General features: G+C 49.6%; 1 protein-coding gene across 7 annotated transcripts in view; it reads right to left on the bottom strand.

Moving 5' to 3' along the window:
* Positions 1-21,851, bottom strand: part of IL16 (interleukin 16) — a 116,489-nt gene that overhangs the window by 20,833 nt on the left and 73,805 nt on the right. For all 7 annotated transcript variants that reach the window (XM_073801458.1, XM_033852222.2, XM_073801459.1 and 4 more), the window contains 7 exons: positions 19,875-20,017; positions 17,429-17,539; positions 13,838-13,952; positions 8,189-8,262; positions 6,744-6,960; positions 3,713-3,830; positions 1,411-1,543 (listed from right to left, as the gene is read on the bottom strand). In XM_073801458.1, the coding sequence (XP_073657559.1) occupies positions 1,411-1,543; positions 3,713-3,830; positions 6,744-6,960; positions 8,189-8,262; positions 13,838-13,952; positions 17,429-17,539; positions 19,875-20,017 (911 nt within the window). The remainder of the gene's footprint in view (positions 1-1,410; positions 1,544-3,712; positions 3,831-6,743; positions 6,961-8,188; positions 8,263-13,837; positions 13,953-17,428; positions 17,540-19,874; positions 20,018-21,851) is intronic.

Genomic DNA, 21,851 nt, shown 5'->3' on the forward strand with positions numbered 1-21,851 from the left:
ATTTCTCCACTTCGTAGCTCCACCACTGGGCAAGTTCCTTTGCCTTTCTAAGACTCAGTTTCCTCATCTAGGAATTGGAGGGGAAAATCATACCGACTTCAGAGGGATGTATAGCCACTAAATGCAATTGTATATGTCAAGTCTTTGGCAAACCCAGCTGGTACACACTAAGGATGAAATCAATAGTGATGGAGATTATCACCAGGGTCCCCAAAGTCATCTCACCCATGCCCATGGCTGCACTTCTCAAGTCTTCCTTCCACCTGGATCTCACTTACCAGTCACTGTCAGTCCTAAATCTAATTGCCTATGGGCATCTCTAACTAAACCTCCCCCAGGCACCTCCATCTCTCTGTATCCCACACTGAGATCTTTCTCTTCCCTTCCAAGCCCACCTCCCTTCTCTGATTCTCTACTCCGGTGGTGGTGTTGCCATCGCTCGGTCTTCTAATCTAAAAATATTCCAGTCCTCCTAGGCTCCCCCGTCTCTCGCCCCAGAGCTAATCCGCCAACAGATCTTGTTGATTCTTCCCAGGTTGCCTCTTGTTGCCCCTTCTTCTCTGTTCTCTTCCCACATCTGCTCTTTAGTTCAGGCCCTCACCATCCGTTTCCTTCCTCTGAAAAACTCCGAGTTCCACCTACTCCATCCTGTCCTCTGCCGTGCAATCAAAGGGTAAAAAAAAAACCCTGAACACGTTACGTATAGAGCTAGAGACCTCCCCTAGCTCCTCACTACTCACGGAATAAAATGCAAACACCTTAGCGTCCTGTGGAAAGCCCTTTGCCACGTAACCCCAGTGCCTCGCCAAACTCCATTCTCGATGCTCTCCTCCAGTCCCTACATCCCAGGCCCGAGAACCTACCCCCCTCTCCTTCCACGACAGGTCCCTTCATGACTCTGCAGCCTAACTTTGTGTTCCCACTGCCTGGAACGACCTTCCACAAATTCTTTGCCTGGAGAAAACTAACTTCTGATATTTCTTGCTTTCTCTCACCTTCCCTTCTGTATCCCTGTATTCTCATAGTACTTACCACTCTGTATCCCAATGATTTCTCTCTCAGTCTCTCTAGCCAGAACGTAAGCTTCTGGAGGGCAGGCATGTGTGTTACAAGCCCACTTCTTCCTGTGTGCTCAGCGCCCGGGTCCAGACAATCACATAGTGAGGACCCACTGAATGCATGCATGAGTGAATCTCTTCTATCTACTGGCAGGAACCCTGGGTCTATATTTTCCTGCCCTAGAGCTTGTAACCCAGCTGCAAGAGCTTCCCTGAGCTAACGCCAATCGCCTCTGCGTCTAGGAGTTTGTCAGAGGACCTCTCTGCAGACGCTTGTTACGACAGACACTTGGTTCATTTGAGTCCTGAGAGAGTGGGTCTGGGAAGAAGAGGATGCCCAGCAGGGTGTCACCTGTGGGTCCGGATGTCGGCTAACCATGATGGGGACTGGACCCGGGTTACAGTGACTCAGGATGGCGTAGACTTCGTTGAGCGTCATGCAGTGCACGGGGGAGTCGTTGATTTCCACAAGTTCATCGCCACACCTGCAGAGGCATCAACAGGAAGCCATCAGCAAACTCATCAGCAGGACGTGTGCTTCCCCGAGGTCACAGTCCTGCCTGGGCTGTGTGATGAGACCTCAAATTCACAGCTATAAGGAGACCTCCTTCGCCTCCCGACTGAAACTCAGTACAGGGCCGACCAAAGCGACATATCGCACACGCCCTTCATGCATGACCACAAAGTGGGAGACAATGCATACCGAGTGTGGGGCAACATTCACGGAAGTTTGTGACTTTTTTCTGCCCTTTCCATTTAACTTAAGCTCGATCAAGATGGAGGGCGTCGTTTAACCAATGTAATGGATTAATCAATTAACCACAATTGAACTGCTCACATCTCTCTTGGGGCTTCAGTGTTCCCATATGCAGAATGGTTAACAGGAAGAGCAGATGGGACGTGCTAAAAGGTAAAGAAGAAATAACTGGATGGGGGGCAGCCAAGGTTCTTGCAAAAAGAAATAAAGAGGGAAGGCAGTGGAGTTCATTCTTGTAAGGCGGGAAATGGGGGAAAAAATGAGGTAGAAAAAATAAGGTTGCATCGATACACAGAGGATTTTGTACAATCCAATCCTCTTGCTTCATACGTGGGGAAAATGAGGCAGAGAGGGTGACATTATCTCCTCAAGAAAACGTCACTTAGGGATTAAAAGACTTTTTCTGGAAAGTGCCAGATAGTAAATATTTTAGGCTTTGCAGGCCGTGCCGTCTCTGTGGCAACGGTGCAACTCTGATGTCACAGCCTAAAAATAGCAGCCTTAGACAATATGTAAGTGAAGGAGCATGGCTTTGTTTCAATAAAACTTTATTTAACAAAAACAACAGCTGGTGGGCCCCCATTTGCCCTCCTCTGCCCTAGCTGGTTATCAGCAGGGCCAGGATTGGAACTCAGGTCCCCTGTGGCTGATTTCACACTTCCTCCTGTTGCGGTTGGCTGCCCCTTCCTTCTACATTTCTGTCTCTGAGTTAGTTCCCTTTCTCCTTCTTGCTAAGAAAGTACACATTTTCACTGAGGTAACTGAAGACCACACAGCACCTGATGCCAAGGAAAGTGGAAGCTTCCAAAACAGTCCCTACCCAGCTGCAGGTCCAGGAGGGAAGACTCTGTCTAAAGATATTAGGACTAAGGCCATCACTCTGACTGAGCCACTCGGTCCCAGGTAACAGCACAGCAGCTCAGCAAATCAGCTGTCACCCTCGTGCCCATGACAGCAGCAGGCCCACCTCTAATTCAGAAGCTCCATCAAGATACCACCCTAAGCAGGGCTCGCGTATATGGGCTTGGCCCAAAAGTTCGTTCGGGTTTTTCCATAACATCTTATGGAAAAACCCCAACGAACTTTTTAGCCAGCCCCGATACTACAATGATAGGAAAACATCTTAACATACGGCAAAACTCCCCTGATTCAGCAAAACCTAAGCCCAGTAGAGAAGATATACATGAAGATATACGATCTGGGATACACATAAATATATAGCATGTATCTTCTTACGCTATAGGAGAGAAGCTATACCGCACATGAGTGTTGGACTGAGTATAAAATACTGTAACAAGGTAAACTGGAATAAAATGTAATTACCAAACTCAGATCCCTTGTTGAAAATAAAATTTCGATTTTTACTTCTCTTAGAAGTTATTCGGAAAAAGATACACGTGGAATGCCCGAAAATATTCTGTTTATGCTACCAAAAAGTGGAGTTAATACTACTGATTTGCTGAGTAAGCTGCTTTTTCCATACAGACTGACTCCACAGGTAAACCTCCTTGAAGCTCCTGTTTATGTCACTCTACAGTCTGTATTATTTACATCTGAATTAAAGTATGTTTAACTTCATGTTTTCTGTTTCGGACTGATATTCTCTGAGACAATGCCTCTTACACTGCAACGTGCATACAAATTCCCGGGGATCTAGTTAAGACGCAGGTTCTGATTCAGTGGGTTGGGAAGGGCCCTGGGATTCTGCATTTCTAAGGAACTCCCAAGTGATTTCAATGCCGCTGGTCCAGGGACCACACTTTGAGGACAAAGGCTCTGAGCTATCCCTGGATCATTCTAAATATCTCATCTCCCAGTCAGTCTCCTGATGCGCTAAGGAATTCCTTCCCTCCTTTGTAAATCAGGGGTCTTTTCAAAAACAGAAATCAGGACATACCGGAGTCGTCCGTCCAGATGCGCCACGGATCCCGGAGAGAGCGTGTGAATGAAGATGCCAGAGATGCACTGGAAATAGGGGACGCTGCACAGGCCGATTCCCAGCCCCACGCCGGCCTCTGGAAGGCAGAACGGGATGGGGGTGGGGGACTGGTGACTGAGCTTTCCCAGGGCTGCACTCGTCTATTAGGTGCCAAACCTGTCCTGGGTTAGTTGGTGTCTCCCGTCCATTAATGCATTCATTCCACCCATGCTTATGGAACATCACTGTGGGTAGGCACTGCTCTAGGGTCAGCAACTAGTGACCAAGGCAGATGAGGATGCTAAGGTCAAGTAAGGAAAGGGAAGGAAAGAAGGAAGGGAGAGAGAGCAGGAGGGAGGGAGGAAGGAAGGAAGGAACAAAAGGAAAAGGGAGGGAGAAAGGGAAGGAAGGAGGGAGGGAGGGAAAGAAGGAAGGAGGGAGGAAGTTGTCAGGGGGGTGATAAGTGTTAGGCAGAGAATTAATAGGGAATGCACTAGAACACAAGAGGATGACCTCTTCAGGGCTCAGAGAGGGCAACATTTAGGCTAAAATACGAATGACAGGAAGGAACCAGGGATGGGGGCAGATCATTCCCAAAAGAGGTAACAGCTAATGCAAAGGCCCAAGGTGAAAGGAAGCAGGCCATGCTGCAGGACCAAAAAGGAGGCCAGTGTGGCCGGAACGTAGCCCATCACGGGGAGAGTGGTATGAGAGGATTCAGGACAGGGAGGCAAGGGCCAGCTTAAATGGAACCTTGTCAACAGGATGTGTCAGTGAAAGGACGCTATTCTCCACTGAGAAGGAATGCCATAGGAAACTTACGAGCAGGAAGTGACATGGGCTAAGTTCTATTTTCCCCAATATGACCGGCTGCTGGGAAAAGAAAGAGCTATGAAGGGTCAAGCAAGCATGGGAACAAGGAGATCAGTTAGGAGGCTACTCTTCACCCAGCAGTGGTGACTTGGACTTTACCGCTAGTGAAATGGGAGAGAGATGGTTATACACAGAACGCATCTTGAAGACAGACTTGCTGATGGATTCAGTATGGGGACTTCATAAATTAAAATGAAGATAACTCGTAGAGATTTTTTTAGCTTGAAGAACTCTGAGACTTTTTGGCTTGAATAACTGGGTGGGTGATGATCCGGTTTACCAAAACAGGACGCCTACGGAGGACCGGAATCATGAGGATGGCGACCAGGTGTGCAGTTTTGCCCCAGTCACTCCTGGGATGCCTATGAAGTAGCCAAGGAGACATGGGGAGCAGATAGTTGGGTAGATGAACCTGGAGCCCAGCAGAGAAGGCTGGGTGGAAGTTTGAAAGTATCAACGTGGAGGTGGTGGTGTTAGCACCATGGGGCTGGATGGGTCCCCCAGGGTGTGTGGGAGAGGAGGGCCGGGGGCTGGCCAGCATCAAAAGGACTGGAGAATGAGGGGTAGCCGGTAAGAAGGACCAGATGGAGTGGCCAGGGAGTAGGAGAAAGACCTTCTTGTGGTTTGCTCCTGGCACCTGTGGTTTACAAAGCACGGTTGTGGGTATTTTCACCTCGGATGCTGGTCCTCCCAATGTCCCAGGAGGGTTGCCATGGGCAACTGTTAGCAACCCTGTTTGATGGATGAAGAATTTTGGCTGTGATATGGCCCACAAACAAAGGTCAGAGCCCTCTGCCGAGATCAGGTTTCCTGACCAGAGTGAGAGTTCTTAAGCCCTGCAGGCATCAGAATTGCCTGGGGTACTTATATAAAAGTTATAGATCCCTGGGCCTCTCTTCTAATACTGTGGAAGAGAAATCTCTGGGGGTGGAGATTAAGAAGTTGTGTCATATACACACGGCAATCCAACAAAAACCCTGCCTATGGTATTTCTGATGCCAGTGATCAGAGGAAACACCACCCCAAGGCCAGGGACCACGGAGCCCACCAGGGGAAGGAAGAGAGCCGTGTCTTCCCCATGTCCTGCGCCTGCTCAGTGAACTCACGCCGCGAGTCCTGGACACAGCTGCTGGCGTGTGCCAGCACGTACTGACCTGTGCCTAGTATTCATGCCAGGCTTGGGGGCTCAGGGATGTCTGAGTCCTCAGGCTGCCTGCCGTCTACCCTCTTCATTCCTCATTCTTCTTCTACAACAGATCTCAAAGCCACCCACCCGTCTTCACCTACCGTTCTCATCCTCTCTGATCCAACGGCTGCAACCGGTTCCCAAGCCTCCATTTTTGTCACATTATAGGCCATTCTCTACAGAGATGCCTAGGAGATGTTTCTTTCAAAGCATAAGCTGATTATGCCTGTGCTTAGAAATCCCTCAAGGACTCCCAATTGCAATTAGAAGAGAATCTAGCAGCAAAGCCCCACAGGGTCTCTCTCTTTGCCTCCGCCAGGTGCTCCAACACCACTTCTCAGGCTACCCACCTCACTGCAGCCACACTGGCTTTCCCTCTGTCCCTACAAGCTGAGCTGGTCCCTTTGCGGGAGCTGCCTCCTCTTCATTCTCCAGGTCTCAGCCTAGCTGTAATCTGGCAGGGGGGGCCCTGCAGTTAGCATCCACCCTTGGCGGGGGTGTGTGTGTGAAGGGACTAGATGCTGATCCCCAAATGTCTGAGCTTGAGAGGATCTCAATTTTCTGGCACAAGTGAGAAAATAAGAGTCCCAGAGAGGGTAAGTGACCTGCCCAAGGTCTCTTAGCAGATTAGCTGGGGAGCTACAACTCCTGGTCGTGTGTGTGTGTGTGTGTGTGTGTGTGTGTGTGTGTGTGTGTGATTTGTGTTTGCTTCCTTCTGTTTTATTTTATCCACTGCACTGGGACATGTTGACTGAATTCGGATGGTGTGTCCCGGGCTTCTGTTAACAAACAGAGCCCTAGACCTTGGGGCTAAACAACAGCTATAAAATCTGCTAACGGACAGTGCCGGGGCCTGTTTCCAGCCAAAGAAAGTCTGGGAGGTAGCTCAGTGGAGGGAGGCCCAGACAGAGGGCAGAGGAGGACAGCGGGGCCCCCAGGAGGCCAGCCTACCTTTCTTCAGGGACACCTCCACCAGGATCCTGTAGTTGGGCTTGGTGCTGCTGGCGGGTGCTTCAGGGCTTTCCAGGATGAAGGAGTTGCAGTCCTTGGTGACACAGGTGCTGGAGCTCAGGGAGCGGCACAGTGGGGGGGACAGGCGGCTGCTCAGGGAGTGGGGGGCCGTCAGGCGGGTCCTCACCGTGAGGGCGAGGAGCCCCTTTTTGGCTTGCTGGAAGGAAAGAGAGAGGGCCACGGCTTCCAGCAGCAGCTCGGGCCAAGGGCAAGAGCCCGGGTCTTTGTGGGGAACAATAGTAGAATGTTTTTTAAAGAAATGTGGCCACATGCGGGGGTGTGTGTGTGTGTGTGTGTGTGCGATACAGCAATGTGTGTATACATATACATGACATATATTAGTATGTCTGGATACGGATATGACATCTTATATACGAAGTATATACATATATATGCCAAAGAGATGGAGTCTTGAAGTGAACTAACTAGATGGAGACTCAAAAAATATCTTTCAGTGACTGTCTTCGAAACTTTAAAGATTGTAATATAAATACATAGAACGTTACACCCTGAGAAAACCATAATTCAAGAGGACATGTGTACCCCAGTGTTCAATGCAGCACTATTTAGAATAGCCAGGACATGGAAACAACCTAAATGTCCAACGACAGAGGAATGGATAATGATGTGGTACATATATACAGTGGAATATTACTCAGCCATGAAAAGGAACAAAACTGGGTCATTTGTAGAGATGTGGATGGACCTAGAGTCTGTCATACAGAGTGAAGTAAGTCAGAAAGAGAAAAACAAATTTCGTACATTAACACATATATGTGGAAGCTAGAAAAATGATACCGACGAACCTATCTGTAGGGCGGGAATAGAGATGCAGACATAGAGAACGGACATGCGGACACGAGCGGGGAAGGGGAGGGGGAGATGAATTAGGAGATTAGGATTGACATATGTACACTACCATGTGTAAAACAGATAGCTAGTGGGAACCTGCTGTATAGCACGGGGAGCTCAGCTCGGTGCTCTGTGATGACCTAGATGGGTGGGATGGGGGGGAGGTGGGAGGGAGGTCCAAGAGGGAGGGGATAGATGTATACGTATAGCTGATTCACTTCATTGTACAGCAGAAACTAACACAACATGGTGAAGCAATTATACTCCAATAAAATAAAATAAAATAAAATAAAACCGTTCTATAAACCTCAAATAGTTGATGCAGCCCCCGACAACAGTCCTGATTGCACTATTATTTTCAGAGTAAGGCCTTTTTTGAACAATGTGCCTAGATCAGTGTGAGCAAGGTGCCCCACGTAAAGGAGCCCACATTTGGAATTTGTAGGTTTGAAGGAAGGAGGGTGATGCCGGGAGCTTGATTCCTTTGTCTGAAGGCCCCAGAGTTTGGCCATATATTGATAATAAACGGTCACCTTGAACTTCTGCAAAGCATCCTGATGTGTGAGTCCAGCCATCGATTCCCCGTTGAGTTCCAGAATTTCATCACCTGTTGGGAGAGGGAGAAATTGTAGCTGAGAAGAGTTTTGCCCAATCAGGAGGCGTTATCCCTTAAACTCTAGTGCCCCCACCCCCCGTCCAGGTTTCTGTGAGATGTACAAAGCATCACAGAGAACACCTCCTCATTCAGGGCTCTCCCCCTGGGAGGTGGGCAGCACCTCTCCCCCTGGGAGGTGGGCAAGGCAGCAGTGCCGGGCCTTCTCTGGTACTGCTTACTTTCCAGGGTGAGATCCAGGGTCCTTAGCCAGGCACACAAGGCCTGGCCCAGTCGGCTCCCTGCCTACCTCTGGGTTTCACCTCTTTCTCTCCTGCCTCTCAGCCCCTCATGCCGTTCGCTCCCCTGGACCATTTCCTGATGCCGCACACCTGCCTTTCCCATAGTGGTCTGTGCAGTTCCATGCTTGCTTCCGTGCCATCGTCTGAACTAAAATGCACATCTCCTACCCTCTTCACCTACCACCTCTTAACCTCTTGGTCTCTGCTGACTTTGCACTCTCGTGGCACCCAGAACCTACCACTCTCACAGCCCTTGCCACCCCGGTGGTCATCGATGAACTGTGGAAGTCTCTCCCTGGGGAAGGGGCTTTGTTACATCAGATGCTGTCATCCCCAGGGCCAATTCTGGGTGAGGCCTCCACAGTGCCCAGTAAATGTGGGTTGGATGTGCAGTGTAGGTCCCAAGTTACAGAAGAGCAAAGTGAGCTCAGAGAAGTCCAAAGTTCATATGGTAAAAAGTTAGGACTTAGAGCTTTTTCCTCCTATACCTAAGAGAAGAATTTTTTCTATATCCAGAGATCCATTTTTATGGGGATGGAAAACCACTTTCTCCCATTCATTCCATCTATTCAATACATAAACAAAGAGCACTGTCTCTGTATTCAACACTGTGCTGGGAAATTCAGATGCAAACATTATTTTTTACACGGGTTTCTGGCCTGCGTGCTATTGGGTGAATCTGCTGTCACTTAATTATGGTCCCACGGTAGAGAATCCATCATTTTTCTCTGGTTGTTTTTAATATATATATACTTTTTGTCTTCGATAGTCTGAAGCTTCACTAAGATGTATTAGGGTGCTACCTCATACTGAAGTTTGCATAATTCTGGAAAATTCCGGATAATTCTGGAAAATTCTTAACCACGATCTCATCGCCTATCGCTTTCCCTCTTTCACTCTATTCTTTCTTTCTAGAATTCCCATTAGATTATTTTGGACCATCTCAACCTATTCTGCATGTTTCTCTAGGGCTCCTCTTTTGCTTCTCTATTGTTCTATGTGGCCTACTGGATAATTTCCAGATCACAAATTCTCCTTACAGCTGCATTTATCTACTGTTTAACCCATCCGTTGAGGTTTTTCTTTTTTTTTCTTTCAATGACTTTGCTTTTTTTTAATTTCTAAAAGTTATTTTTTTCACATCCATCTATTTTTTCATTGTGTTCTGTTGTTTCCTTATTGTTTTTCTATTCCTTCTCTTATCTTTTTAAAGATCTTATATGTTGAGAAATGATCACCACAATAAGTCTAGTTAATATTAGTCACCACACCTGGTTACAAGTTTTTTTTCCTTGTGATGAGAACTTTCAAGAGCTACTCTTTTAACAGACTTGTGGTTGCCCAAGTGGATTGGGAACTTTGGATTAGCCGATGCAAACTAGTATATATAGGATGGATAAACAGCAAGGTCCTCCTGTATAGCACAGGGAACTATATTCAATATCCTGTGATAAACGAGAATGGAAAAGAATATGAAAAAGAATATATATGTGTAGAACTGAGTCACTTTTCTGTACAGCAGAAATTAGCACAACACTGTAAATCAACTACACTTCAACAAAATTTAAAAAAAAGAAAAGCTCTACTCTCTTAGCAACTTTCAAACATACAATACAGTATTACTAACTAGAGTCACCCAAGATTTATTTATTTTATAACTGGACATTTATACCTTTTGACCGCCTTCGCCCAATTCACCCTCCCCCCCCCAATTCTGGCAACCACCCATCTGTTCTCTATAGCTATGAGTTAGGTCTTTTGTTTTGTTAGATTCCATATATAAGTGTGATTGTATGGTGTTTGTCTTTCTCTTCTGACTTATTTCACTCAGTATAATGCCTTCAAGGTCCATCCATGTTGTCCCAAATGGCAGGATTTCATTCCTTTTTCTGGCTGAACAATTGTAATCTTTATTTTCAACTCTTTTTTGTTTGTGGTACGCAGGCCTCTCACTGCTGTGGCCTCTCCCGTTGCGGAGCACAGGCTCCGGACGCGCAGGCTCAGCGGCCATGGCTCACGGGCCCAGCCGCTCCGCAGCATGTGGGATCCTCCCGGACCGGGGCACGAACCCGCGTCCCCTGCATCGGCAGGCGGACTCTCAACCACTGCACCACCAGGGAAGCCCTCAACTCATTTTTAAGGGGAGCTTGTTTTTCTGTGGAATTCCCACACCCCTCACGTGGCTACTTTTATTTTTTTCCTTTATTTCCAGCAGGCACCCCGAGGTCTCAGGACTGGTTCAGGCCCAGTAGCAACGTTAGCTCCTCAGCTTGGGGGTCCTGAGCTGCGAGGGCTGACGGCTGGGGTTGCACACTCACCCTGACACGGGTTTGCCTCTTCATTTTCTCGAGTGAGATGTCTTTTCCCCACCCAAGGGCCAAGGACAAAATTACGTTTCCTTGTTGCTTCCCTGGGCTTGCTGGCCTTTCATGAGGGCAGCTCTTTAGTATGAAGGCTTTCTACAGGTTCTCAGAGGTTCCCAGGGCCCAAGACCACCTCTCCTGCCCCTGTGTGGGCATCGAATCCCTGCCCCTGGGCCTTAGACGCAGTAAGCAGCTCCCTGTGCTATCACGTCATCGACTCCTGGGAATGTCACGCTTAGATTTAAAGCGGTTTCTTTGTTTCTTAGAAGCTGGGTGTTTGCATTTCTTTCTTTAGAGTTCCGATGTGCTGTTTTAGCCAACTTGTGTCTATGACAATAAAGGGGTGGGAAGCATATTCAGACCAGCTTCATCTGTTACGTTGCTAAAACTAGACAAGAAAAATAAAAGGCTCGGCCCTTGTCCTTATGAGATTCCAAGTTGAGGTGTGACAACTGACAAATTAAAAATAATCAAAATATCACTAAGTACTTGCTGAAGGCAGGATCTACAAAGAACACACTTCAGAAACGTCCCTTCTTTATGACACAAGAGGCTGAACTTGTCTTCAGATTATTAGAATGTCCATCCCAAGGGGGCCACATACTCTGGGCCCTCCAGAGAGTCCTTAGCCTTATTTGGCCATATCTGGTGGAAGGTGAATAGCCTCGGTTTTGCCTTATAAATCTTACACAATCATTTGTTTGCAAAGGGAATACAAATAAAACATTCTTAGCCTTGATCTTGACACCAAACTTTTGTTGCAACTGACATATCTCCTGGGGAATTCAAGGGCGTATTCTAAAACTTCACTTTTGAAAGAAGTTACAAAAGGCAATTTGGTCAATTATTTGAGGCTAGAATCAAGGACTGCCGACTAGCTGAGCGTCCTTTTCACCGAATTCTTACGATCACTATTAACTAAGCGAGACAAATACCCAGAAAGAAAAAGAATGAAGCTTGGCTTGGGCAGGCTTCTCTCTTCTGGCCACTTCAATTCCTCCTCCACCTTTTAGTCAAACACAGAAAAGTACAGAAGATAAGGAAGCAGACCGGCCCATCTCAAGATTCTGATCCCACTTTCCTTCCTTTCTCTCAATGACTCCTCTGCATGCCTCTTGATTTAGCTATCCCCCTCAAGCCTTGCCTCGGCCCTCTTCTGTCTCCTCTCTTCCCTGCTTCCTGCATCCACTCTATAACTTCAGCTACTTTCCAAATGACCCTAAAAATCTACATTCAACCCTTATTCCCTTCCTGAACTGGAACCCAAATTTTCATTCGCCTGCTGGACAGCGCCACCTAGTGCTCACCTGGAGACCTCACTCCGCTCTGCGGCTCAAACCTCAATACCCTCGTTTGCCTTCTTTTGCTACCCTTCCTCCACCTCCTGTTATATATAATTCATCATCGTTCTCTAGTTTACTAAGATCAGACGCCTTCACGTGTTCTCTGATCTCATTTGCCACCTCCACAGAAGCCCTTGTTTCCCCCATCAGCATCTTTCTCCTCCCAGGGTTACAGCCTCAGGGCAGACCCTTAAGAGCTGGAGCCTGGCTCTTACAATAGCCTCTGAACTGGTTTTACTGCTTCTGGTGCCTAGCCAGCCCACTTCATCTTACACTCGGCTTCCTGAATCAACTTAAAAACCCTGGTCCTAGCTGGTCCCTCCCAAATTATAAAAAGCTTCAAATGCTCCCCACTGCCCCTACAATAAAATCCATACGCATAATGTTAGAGTTGGCAAACTTTCTCTATAAAGAGCCAGATAGTAAATATTTTAAGCTTCGCAGGCCACATGCTCTCTGTCGAAACTACTCAACACTGCACAAAAGCAACCACAGACGAGAGGTCAGTGAGCGAGCATGGCGGTGCACCAATAAGGCTTTTCTAAGGAGGCTGAAATTTGAATTTAATTTTCACAAAAGAATCCAAACTTCTTTTGACTTTTTTTCAGCCGTTTAAGAGACATGAAAACTCTTCTTCGTTCGTGAGCCTTATAGAAATAGGCAGTGGGCCAGCTGTGGCCTGCGGGCTGTGGCTGGTCAACCCTGCCCCGAACAAGTTAGGTTATTAAAGGTGGTTTGGCTCACAGCAGAGTTTACAGAAACTGGCCTGACAGAGAAGGTAAGAAGGTTGTGAAATCGCTTCTCTTTAAAGATCCACGTGTAGCCCAGTGTCAGGCCTGCAGCATCTTCCCTCTGCTCCCTGACTACCTGCCCCGGAATTTTGCCTCCCAGTTAGAACCTGGAGATCTCCTGGGGCCAAGCCTACACGTGACTGGGGGGTAGGATTGGGGGTGGGGAGAAAACCCTCCCCTCCAGGACAAGGGGATAGGGAGGGGCACTCAGAGGACACCTCAGCGCCCTGGGCCCCTTCCTCTCAGGATGGCCAGGGGCTTCCCTCCCTGGAAGAGATGAAAAAGCTGGAGGGAGGTAGTGGATGGGAGTAGGGTGGGCAGAAGGGGAGGGGCGGCAGCTGGGCGGATTCTGAGCTCCTCAGTAGAGGGAACCTGTCTGATAATCCTCTGTATTCCTAGAGGCCAGCATGGGGCAGGCTCACAGAGGACTCACTGGAAGCCCTGGGCCTGGTTCCCCGTGCCTGTGGGCAGAGGAGGGCAGAGAAAACGAAAGAAAGGGGATGTCCATGGCTGCCAGCAACGCAGAGGGGCCTTGACAAGCAAACGCGCAAGAGGGATGGAAGGGCTCTTCTGCCCCAGGCCAGTAACAGGACCGAGACTGAGTGTGCAAACACACCCAGCCAATGTGCCAGGCCTGACGGAGCCATCGGGGCCCGCAGACCCCCGAATCCACGCAAGCTGGATTCTGAAGGCTCAAGACACATTTCACTTTCCCAGTAGCTTCTACTGGTAGCCTAGTGATTCTGCTTTTGATTCCACCAACGTCACCTAGTGAAGGCCGGGAAATCTACCTTCCTGTAGCCTTCCATCGGCGGCCGCGGCTCCCCCCGCAAAGATGGTTTTAACGTAAATTCCAATGGGGCCATAAATGCTGTCCTTTCCTCCAACGATGCTGAAGCCCAGGCCCTGGGAAAGAAGAGGAGAAGGTCAGATTTCGGAATGTTCCATGCCATTCACTGGGCTGCCTTGTCCTGAGGCCCCGCCCCAGCCCTGAACAGAGGACTCAGGGAGGAGCGGGGTGCCCTTGGTCTTAGAGGACCTAACAGAGGAATGGGAAAAGTGGTAAGTTCAAGGCCACGCTGGGCTGTGTCGTGTCTGGGGCTTTCTCACGAGTCTGATGTTCCCCACACAGGGGGCGTCTGAATGGAGACTAGCAAGTACCCTGGCTCTGCCCCTCTGACTAGCAATTCTGGGCGGATCACTTCCTGTCTCTGAGCTTCAGTTTACCCCCTTGGAAAATGATGCTGACATCGCCCAACTCATAGCGCTGTGTTTGAATATTAACTAAGACATCCAGCAGCCACAACTAACACACCAACACCAGTAATCGTAAAAGCAGCAGCTGACAGTGGAGGAAGCATCTCTTCTCCTACCAAAAGCTGTTCACTCCCCTTCTGTTCTACCTCCCACCCCTCCCCTTCTCAGGGAATTTACTACAGTCCTGTGCTCTCCCTCCTGCCCCTGCAGTGCCACGAGGTCAGGACCTGCCAGGTGGCAGCAGAGAGGAGGCCAGAGGCCGGGGAAGCAAGAGAAAGACGTGAGGTCGACAGACGGCAGGAAGAGAAAGGCGGGCGGGTCCAGCTTGGCCTGTAGACCTGCAGTGAGTCAGGACAACCACCTAGGCAGGCCCAGAGAGCAGCGAAGGAGGGGCACGCACAGCCTGCTTTATTCGGTTGATGACTGAGAGCACCTTCTTCTCAAGAAGGCTTAGCTTGGGTCGCAATGGATTCCTCTGGAGACTGTGAGCTCCCCGGAGGTGGGAAACGCACCTTATTTGTCAGTGTCTGCTCTCTGGACGCAGGTGCTCGGGAAACATATGTTATAGACAGAAGGCACGAAAGCCAGCTGGAGGCCCGGCCTTTGGATTCAGCTTGCAAGCGTGCCAGGAAGCAGCAAGCAACTTGGCTCCCAGGAAGACCCCTCCAAGCGATGGCTGCCAAGTAACAGCATCACTGCTCCTGGGCAATTTCTCCGAGGCCAGCAGCTGCTCGGAGCCGAGTGTGTGCATCGCCCCAGCACCACAGAGGTGGCAGGCCAGGCAGCCACCTTCAAGACCCTAAGGGAGCCTGGCGAGCAGGGGCCAGACAGGAAAGCTGTGTGGACAAAGCGCTGGTGTGAGCTTCTGGTGAAGGTGTGGGTGTTCCAGGACGGGAAAGAGCAACGGTGTCCAGGAGTAGCATGGGGCTAGGAAAATGAGAGGTAGGGCAGCTTCCGGGCTCCCTGTATGCGCTCCCAACTTCTTCCTGGCTGAAATAATTGCTCTAGACCCAAACTTTCACCCACCCTGGGGAGGCCGGATGCTGTAGTGGTTAAGAACAAGATCCAGGGCTCAGAAAGTCTTGAGTCAACTGCTCACTAACCAAGTGACCTTGGGCCAGTCCTGTAAGTCCCAGATCCCCAGTCTCCTCACCTATTAACAGGAGATAATAATAGGGTTTTGTGAGAATTAAAGGAATGACCCTTGCAAAGCCCTTAGCACAATGCCTGGGTTTTGGTCGCTGGTTTTATCGTTTTTGGCTACCTCAGGCACTGGTGGAACCTTCTAGCTCTGCTTCTTCCTCCTTCTACTTATCCGTTAATGATGAGGTCTTCAGTGTGGAGGTGTATCAGGAGGACAGTGGGAGACCCACCGTATTTCTAACCCATCGCCCCTGCTCTGTACTCCAGGCTTCCGACACCAAACACCTTAGGGCTCTCCAACGAGGGCAGTTCAATCCACCCAGGGACACATCTGCCCACGACATCTATTTACTGACTGTACAGTCTATGCACACCGAGATGACTGACACCCCTGTTGATCATCTTTGCACGGGTGTTGGTGCTTTTTTCCATTCTGCCTCCTTTTGAGCATTGCAAACCGTCTAAAAGTCAACCATGTTAAAAATGCTTCGACCTAAATTCAAGGGGGGACAAGCATTGTGATTTAGAAATCAGAAAGAGGGGCTGTCTGGAGAAAATCAGCACTGGCAAGAGTGACCCCCTTGTGATTAGAGGAACAATCATCTCAGTACTTCCCACTTGTTTCTCCTCATTTATCTCTGCTGAGCTCCCAGGAGACAGGATGGATGGGGGTGGAGGGAAGGACTCCAGGCATATGGGGCCCTCCTGCAGGAAGACCATATCGGTGAACAGATCTTCCCTCACACCACACACCAAAATCATATGAGGTGGGTAGAAACCTACCCTTCCATCATTTAAGCATCTTGGTTCCCTGGGCTGGCTTGAGAACTTTGCAGCAGCTGCCATGTCTATTTCAGAAGTTCTTCAGTGCCCACGTCAACTCCATGTATGGGATGGCATGTTCTGGAAGCAATGCCAAGGAGCATTTGGGATGTCCCACTATTACCACTGCTTTTGTGCCCCCCTTTAGATATTTCTCAATTGTGGGGCAAAAATCTGTCTGAATATCTGAATTTGGGGAAGACACACGGACTGAATGTTTATGCCTCTATCCCAAATTAATATGTTAGGGGGAGCCTTGGGAAGTAACTAGGCCATAAAGGGGGAGTACTCCTGAAGTGGGCAGGGGCAGGTAGGGATAGAAGATGAAGAGGTACAAACTACTATGTATAAAATAAATAAGCTACAAGGAAATATTGTACAGCACAGGGAATATAGCCAATATTTTACAATAACTATAAATGGAATATAACCTTTCAAAATTGTGAATCACTATGTTGTACACGTGAAACTTATATAATATTGTACATCAACTATACTTCAATAAAAAATAAGTAAAATAAAATAAAGGCAAAAACAAAAGAAAATAAAGGCTAATTTGTTTATATATGTACTTGCTTTGTTTACAAAATATATTTATTCTAAAGAAAAATACTGCCTTGGTCCAAAAAAACAAAGGAAAAATGGTGGATCCCTCATGAATGGGATTAGTGCTCTCATAAAAGAGACCCCAGAGAACTCCCTTGCTCCTTCCACCATGTGTGGACACAGAGAGAACGAGGCATCCGTCAATCAGGAGAGGAGTCCTCAACATATGTGGCATCTGCCGGCACCTTCAACTTGGACTCCCAGCCTCCAGAACCGTGAGAGATAAATACCTGCTGTTTAAGCCGCCCAGTCTATGGTATTTTTGCTATAGCAGCCTGAACTGACTATGATGATGTTTTGAATTCAATCATCAGGTAAAACTAACTTCTGGAAAGTACTACGCCAGGGAAAAACTGGGCAACATTTGTCTTCCTGTGACCCGCACAGTGCAGAGCAGCCCTGACTGCCCCTCCCTGTGCCGGCATGAGAGCATCCGAACACTCATGTTCTGAGCCAGAACCACCAGTCCATCTCTCCACCCTTCCCGTGACATGACAGCTCCTCAGGAACCCGTGTCGACCCAGTAACTTCTGCTGGCCACAGTCCTTGCTCACCTTGGCCTGGCCCTTCATCAGCACGATGTTGGAGATGACGGATGCCTGGAGGCCCCCCAAGGGCTGCATGAGCTGAGCTGTGCTGAGCGACCGTATTGGCCTTGACGGACCCTGGAACGAGGGACCAGGGTGGGGAGAGGATGAGTCAACAGGACGGCAGCACACACCTTGCTGGGAACGGGGACAGGGAAGGCCCAGCCGAAGAGAGGACCCCGATCCCCTCTCTCCTGAGGGTCCACAGCATAGCAGCCAGAGCATGGTGAATGGGGTGTGGGTGGGCATCTGGTGGAGGGGGGCTGTTTTGGTGGCCCCAGGAGCCTGATCTCCCTGTGGACCAGCAGCCAGAGACTCACTAAGGCTTGTCACAGGAGTAGGTCCCGGGTCACGACACAGACCACGCTGCCCCAGGACAATGAGTCCCATAACCGGAGTCCCTAGCCCAGGTTGGGAAGCCAACGGCCAAGGACACCCTCAACAAAATCCAAGCCACATTTACGGAGACCCCATTTAGTGCCAGGCACAGGGTGGTGGGCAAAGGGTCAGGAACCCAAAGATGTGAAAACTCAGAATGTAAATTCCAGGGGGAGGCAGACAGGGGATTACCCACTTGCATAGGAGCAGGGGTGCCAAACAGACACACGCCCTGCGCCCCACAGGAAGTGCCGCGGGGAGGGGCAAAGGAGCATGGTGGTTAGGTCTCAGACTTGGGAGCCCGGCTGCCTGGCTCTCCAACTATCAGCTGGTGACCTTGGGGAACTGACTTGACCCCTCTGTGCCTCGGGTTCCTTATCTGTAAAGTCGCCTGTCACTTCGGAAGCTGTCTTTTTCTAACACTGGAACACCGATGACTCCTGCTGGTAAGCGAAAAGCATAATAGCTCAGGGAAGGGAATGGAAGAGAGAAATGAAATCTTCAAGCATCTGACGTGTACCATGTGGGGAGAATCAAACATCAAACATCACTTGACTATGGACCCTACAGGGGGGCTAAGACCCTAACATAAGTAATGACACCAACAAGGCACGTTGGGTGAGTCTGTAAGAGAAGCCCAGACACGTTACGATGGGCGTCAGGAAACATATAAGGGTCAAGCACTTGGAGGACTCAGGAGAGCTCACAGCGGAAGTAGTGCTAGGAAGGGTTTTGAAGGATGGGGTAGGGTTTGCAGGCTAGAGGTGAGGGAAGGGGACAGGGTGCTGCAGACGGAGGGCGCTGTATGCTCACAGGTGGCAGCAGGAGGCACTGCGGGTGCCTTGTGCCTCGGCTGGGGCTCAGGGACACAACAGGCTGGCTGGGGTGACAAGTGAGGGGACCCTGTGCTTCACACCTGCTTGGCTCCCAGACTGCAACCTCGTGCCCCATAGTGGGAAGGGTACGGACTGGTGAGGGCTTGGTTCCAATGCTGGACGCTTAGGTTTTCAAGATGTGTGAATTCAGACCGCTACTCCCCTTGCCAAGCCTCTGCTTCCTCGCTGTACAATGGGGCTGACGTTACCCTCCTTTCTAAGCTCAGGAATTACAGTAAGTCCCCTACATACGAACTTTCAAGTTGCAAACTTTCCAAGATGCAAATGTGTGGGCCATCCACGTCAGGCGTGAGTGACGTCGCAGTTCGCCCTCCGTCTCCTGTTGCTGACGATCCTTCAGCTCTAGCATCTCCCACCTCCCCTCCCTCCTCCAGTCAGTAACTCTTCTTGCCTGTTCACTCGATGCCAGCCCCTGGATGCCAGCTGTTGTACTGTGCTACTGTACTTTTCAAGGTACAGTACAGTAAGATTAAAAATGTTTCCTTTGTTTTTGTGTTTGTTTTTTTAATGTATCGTTTGTGTGAAAAGTATTATAAACCTATTCCAGTGCAGTACTAGAGAGCCGATTGTGTTAGTTGGGGACCTAGGCTAACTCTTGGACTTACGAACAAATTGGATTTACGAACACGCTCTCGGAACAGAACTCGTTCGTGTGTAGGGGACTTACTGTAGAGGCAAAATGTGTAAAGCAAGTCACTATATCACAGGGGCTAAAAGCACAGGTTCTGGAACCCTGAAGCTCTGACTTCGAGTCCCAGCGCAGACTCTTATTAGCAATGTGAATTCACATGCCTCCCTTAACTTGTCCTCACTTCCCTCGCCCACCTCCTAGGGTTGCTGTGCAGATGAAATAAAGGGACCCACATAAAGTGCCCGTTCAGGGTCTGCATGGGTGGAATGCTCTCTGCACATTAGCTCCTCATAGCATCAAAGCAGCCGCGGTCACAAGTGCCTGGCGCTCACAGGTGACCATTCCTAATGTGGTTCTTTGCCTGGAGGTGCCCACACTCACGAAGCCAGCCCCTCCCCTCTGTAATTCTGTGGACGTCAAACCACTAGGAAGGTCTCTTCAGCCGCCGCTGAGTCTGGACCCCTCCCCTCTCTCCCTGCTCTCCAGGGTCCCCTGCCTTCGTTCTTACCACAGCCTTTCCCGCTGCACAGTCCAGTTGTTGAGAGAGAGACTTCCTGTTGCTACAGAGGGAATAAGGCTGCCTGTCTGTGGAAGCCGCCGATTTCTTGGTCATTGGAAAATCAATCTCTCCTGTGCAGTAGGGATTAACACCTAACCCAGGAGAGGAAAAAAATGGAAGAGATCATTTGTGCTGTCAGAAAGCAAAGCTCAAGGGAGAACAACGTCAGCCCCGGCCAACGGCCAGCCCTCATGAGCCAGCGGCCATGAGGAGCACCCAGTGCTGGGTGCAGGATGCAGAGTGGGGGCCAATGAAGACGTAGGCAGCATTAGCTCCATTCATGCTGTCTGCACCGCAGGGTGCAGGTGGGACTGTCACTTCCATCTCGCCTCAGCTCAACTCCAGACAGTTGGCAAGACACCTCCTACGTGTCAAGCAGCATGCTGAGCTCTCAGGATACCGCCATGCTCTGTCAACTCCAGTGCCTGCTGCCAGGGGGTTTTCAGTCTCGACCCAGGAGGGAGAGGAGGGAGAGGAGGGAGAGGAGGGAGAGGAGGGAGAGGAGGAATGCCCCCAGACATGTAGAGCCAGAGGACAGACCGGGCAGGAGCCTGTGGGATCTGCCATGGCAACATCCAACGTCCCGACAGCACCTGACTGCTTCTTACACACACACACACGCACATTCACACACAGGCACATACACACCCCTGACACAGGCAGGCAGGGTCAACTCTTGATTCTTTGGGGATCTAAGAAAATGCAAAGCCATCATCTTCTTTTTCTTTTGGGGGAACCCCAGACTTCCTTTCACCCAACCGGGAACTCTACCTCTTCCAGCTGGAAAAAGCTGCAGAGATTCTCTGCTATGGCCCCTCACTGTCTAGATCAGTGCTTCTCAATTGAAATATAATACAAGTCACATATGTAATCTGAAATTTTCTAGGAGCCACATTAAAAACAAGTCAAAAGAAAAAGTGAGGTTAATATTAATCGTGTATTGTATTTAGTCCCATAGACCTAAACCCTGCCATTTTAACATATAATACATAAAGCTATTAATGAGGTATTTTGCATCCTTGTTTTGGTTTTGTGCTTAGCCTTTGAGTTGGGCGCATCTTTTGCACTCTGAGCATTTGGACGAGCCACACTCCAAGTGCTCGAGATGTGAACAGTGGCCACGGCACTGGGCAGCAAGCACGCAGAGAGGGGCCGATTTTCCCAGTGTCCCTCCACTCAAGTGAGTGGACAAGGCTTTGGTGGGAAATCTCCCAAGAGAAAGACACGAGATGGGTGGTGGTTCAGAGCGAAGAAGGGACGTGGGAGCAGAGCTTTTGGTTTGCTTTCATTCTTAGGATGGTAAAGACTTAGGCTGAAGAAAGGAAGCCACTGCCCGGGGTGGGCTGAGAACACGGACAGAATGGGCATTCCTGGAGATGTGAGATCCCTAAGGGAAGAGGAAGAAGGGACAAAGGCCTGGGGGAGAAAGGAGATGTCCTGGTCCACTGGCACTCCAAGTGGCTGGGGCAATGTTTCCCTGCCAGGACAGCTGCTCCCAGCAGCCGTCTCCACACAAGGAGCCGGTTCTCCCTGACTCACAGAGACCCTCTGACCCCAGAGGGGCCAGGAGAGAGAGGAAGCCAGGAGGTTCAGAAAACCACGCCCCAGAAAGAGGGGACCAAGAATCCTGGAGCGGGGCTGGGAGGAGGGGCTACAGATGGTCCTAAATCTGTCTGGGCATCATGTTTACCTGGGTGTGTATCATAAGTGGGGCAAATTTCAACGCCCCACCCAGACCTGTTGAATCCATGTCTGCAGTATGGGGTCTGGGGCGGAGGTGGGGGTGGGGGCGGGGGTTCTGTGTGTTTATCAGGCTCCCCAGGCGATGCGTCCAGCTTTTGAGGAACCTTGAGGGAGCTGAGCTCCTTACTTCATCGTGAGGAAACCAAAACGAGTCTCCCATTCTCTCTGCCCACAGCAGTGCAA

This window comes from Tursiops truncatus, chromosome 2 (assembly GCF_011762595.2).
Source record: "Tursiops truncatus isolate mTurTru1 chromosome 2, mTurTru1.mat.Y, whole genome shotgun sequence".
Taxonomy (NCBI): domain Eukaryota; kingdom Metazoa; phylum Chordata; class Mammalia; order Artiodactyla; family Delphinidae; genus Tursiops; species Tursiops truncatus.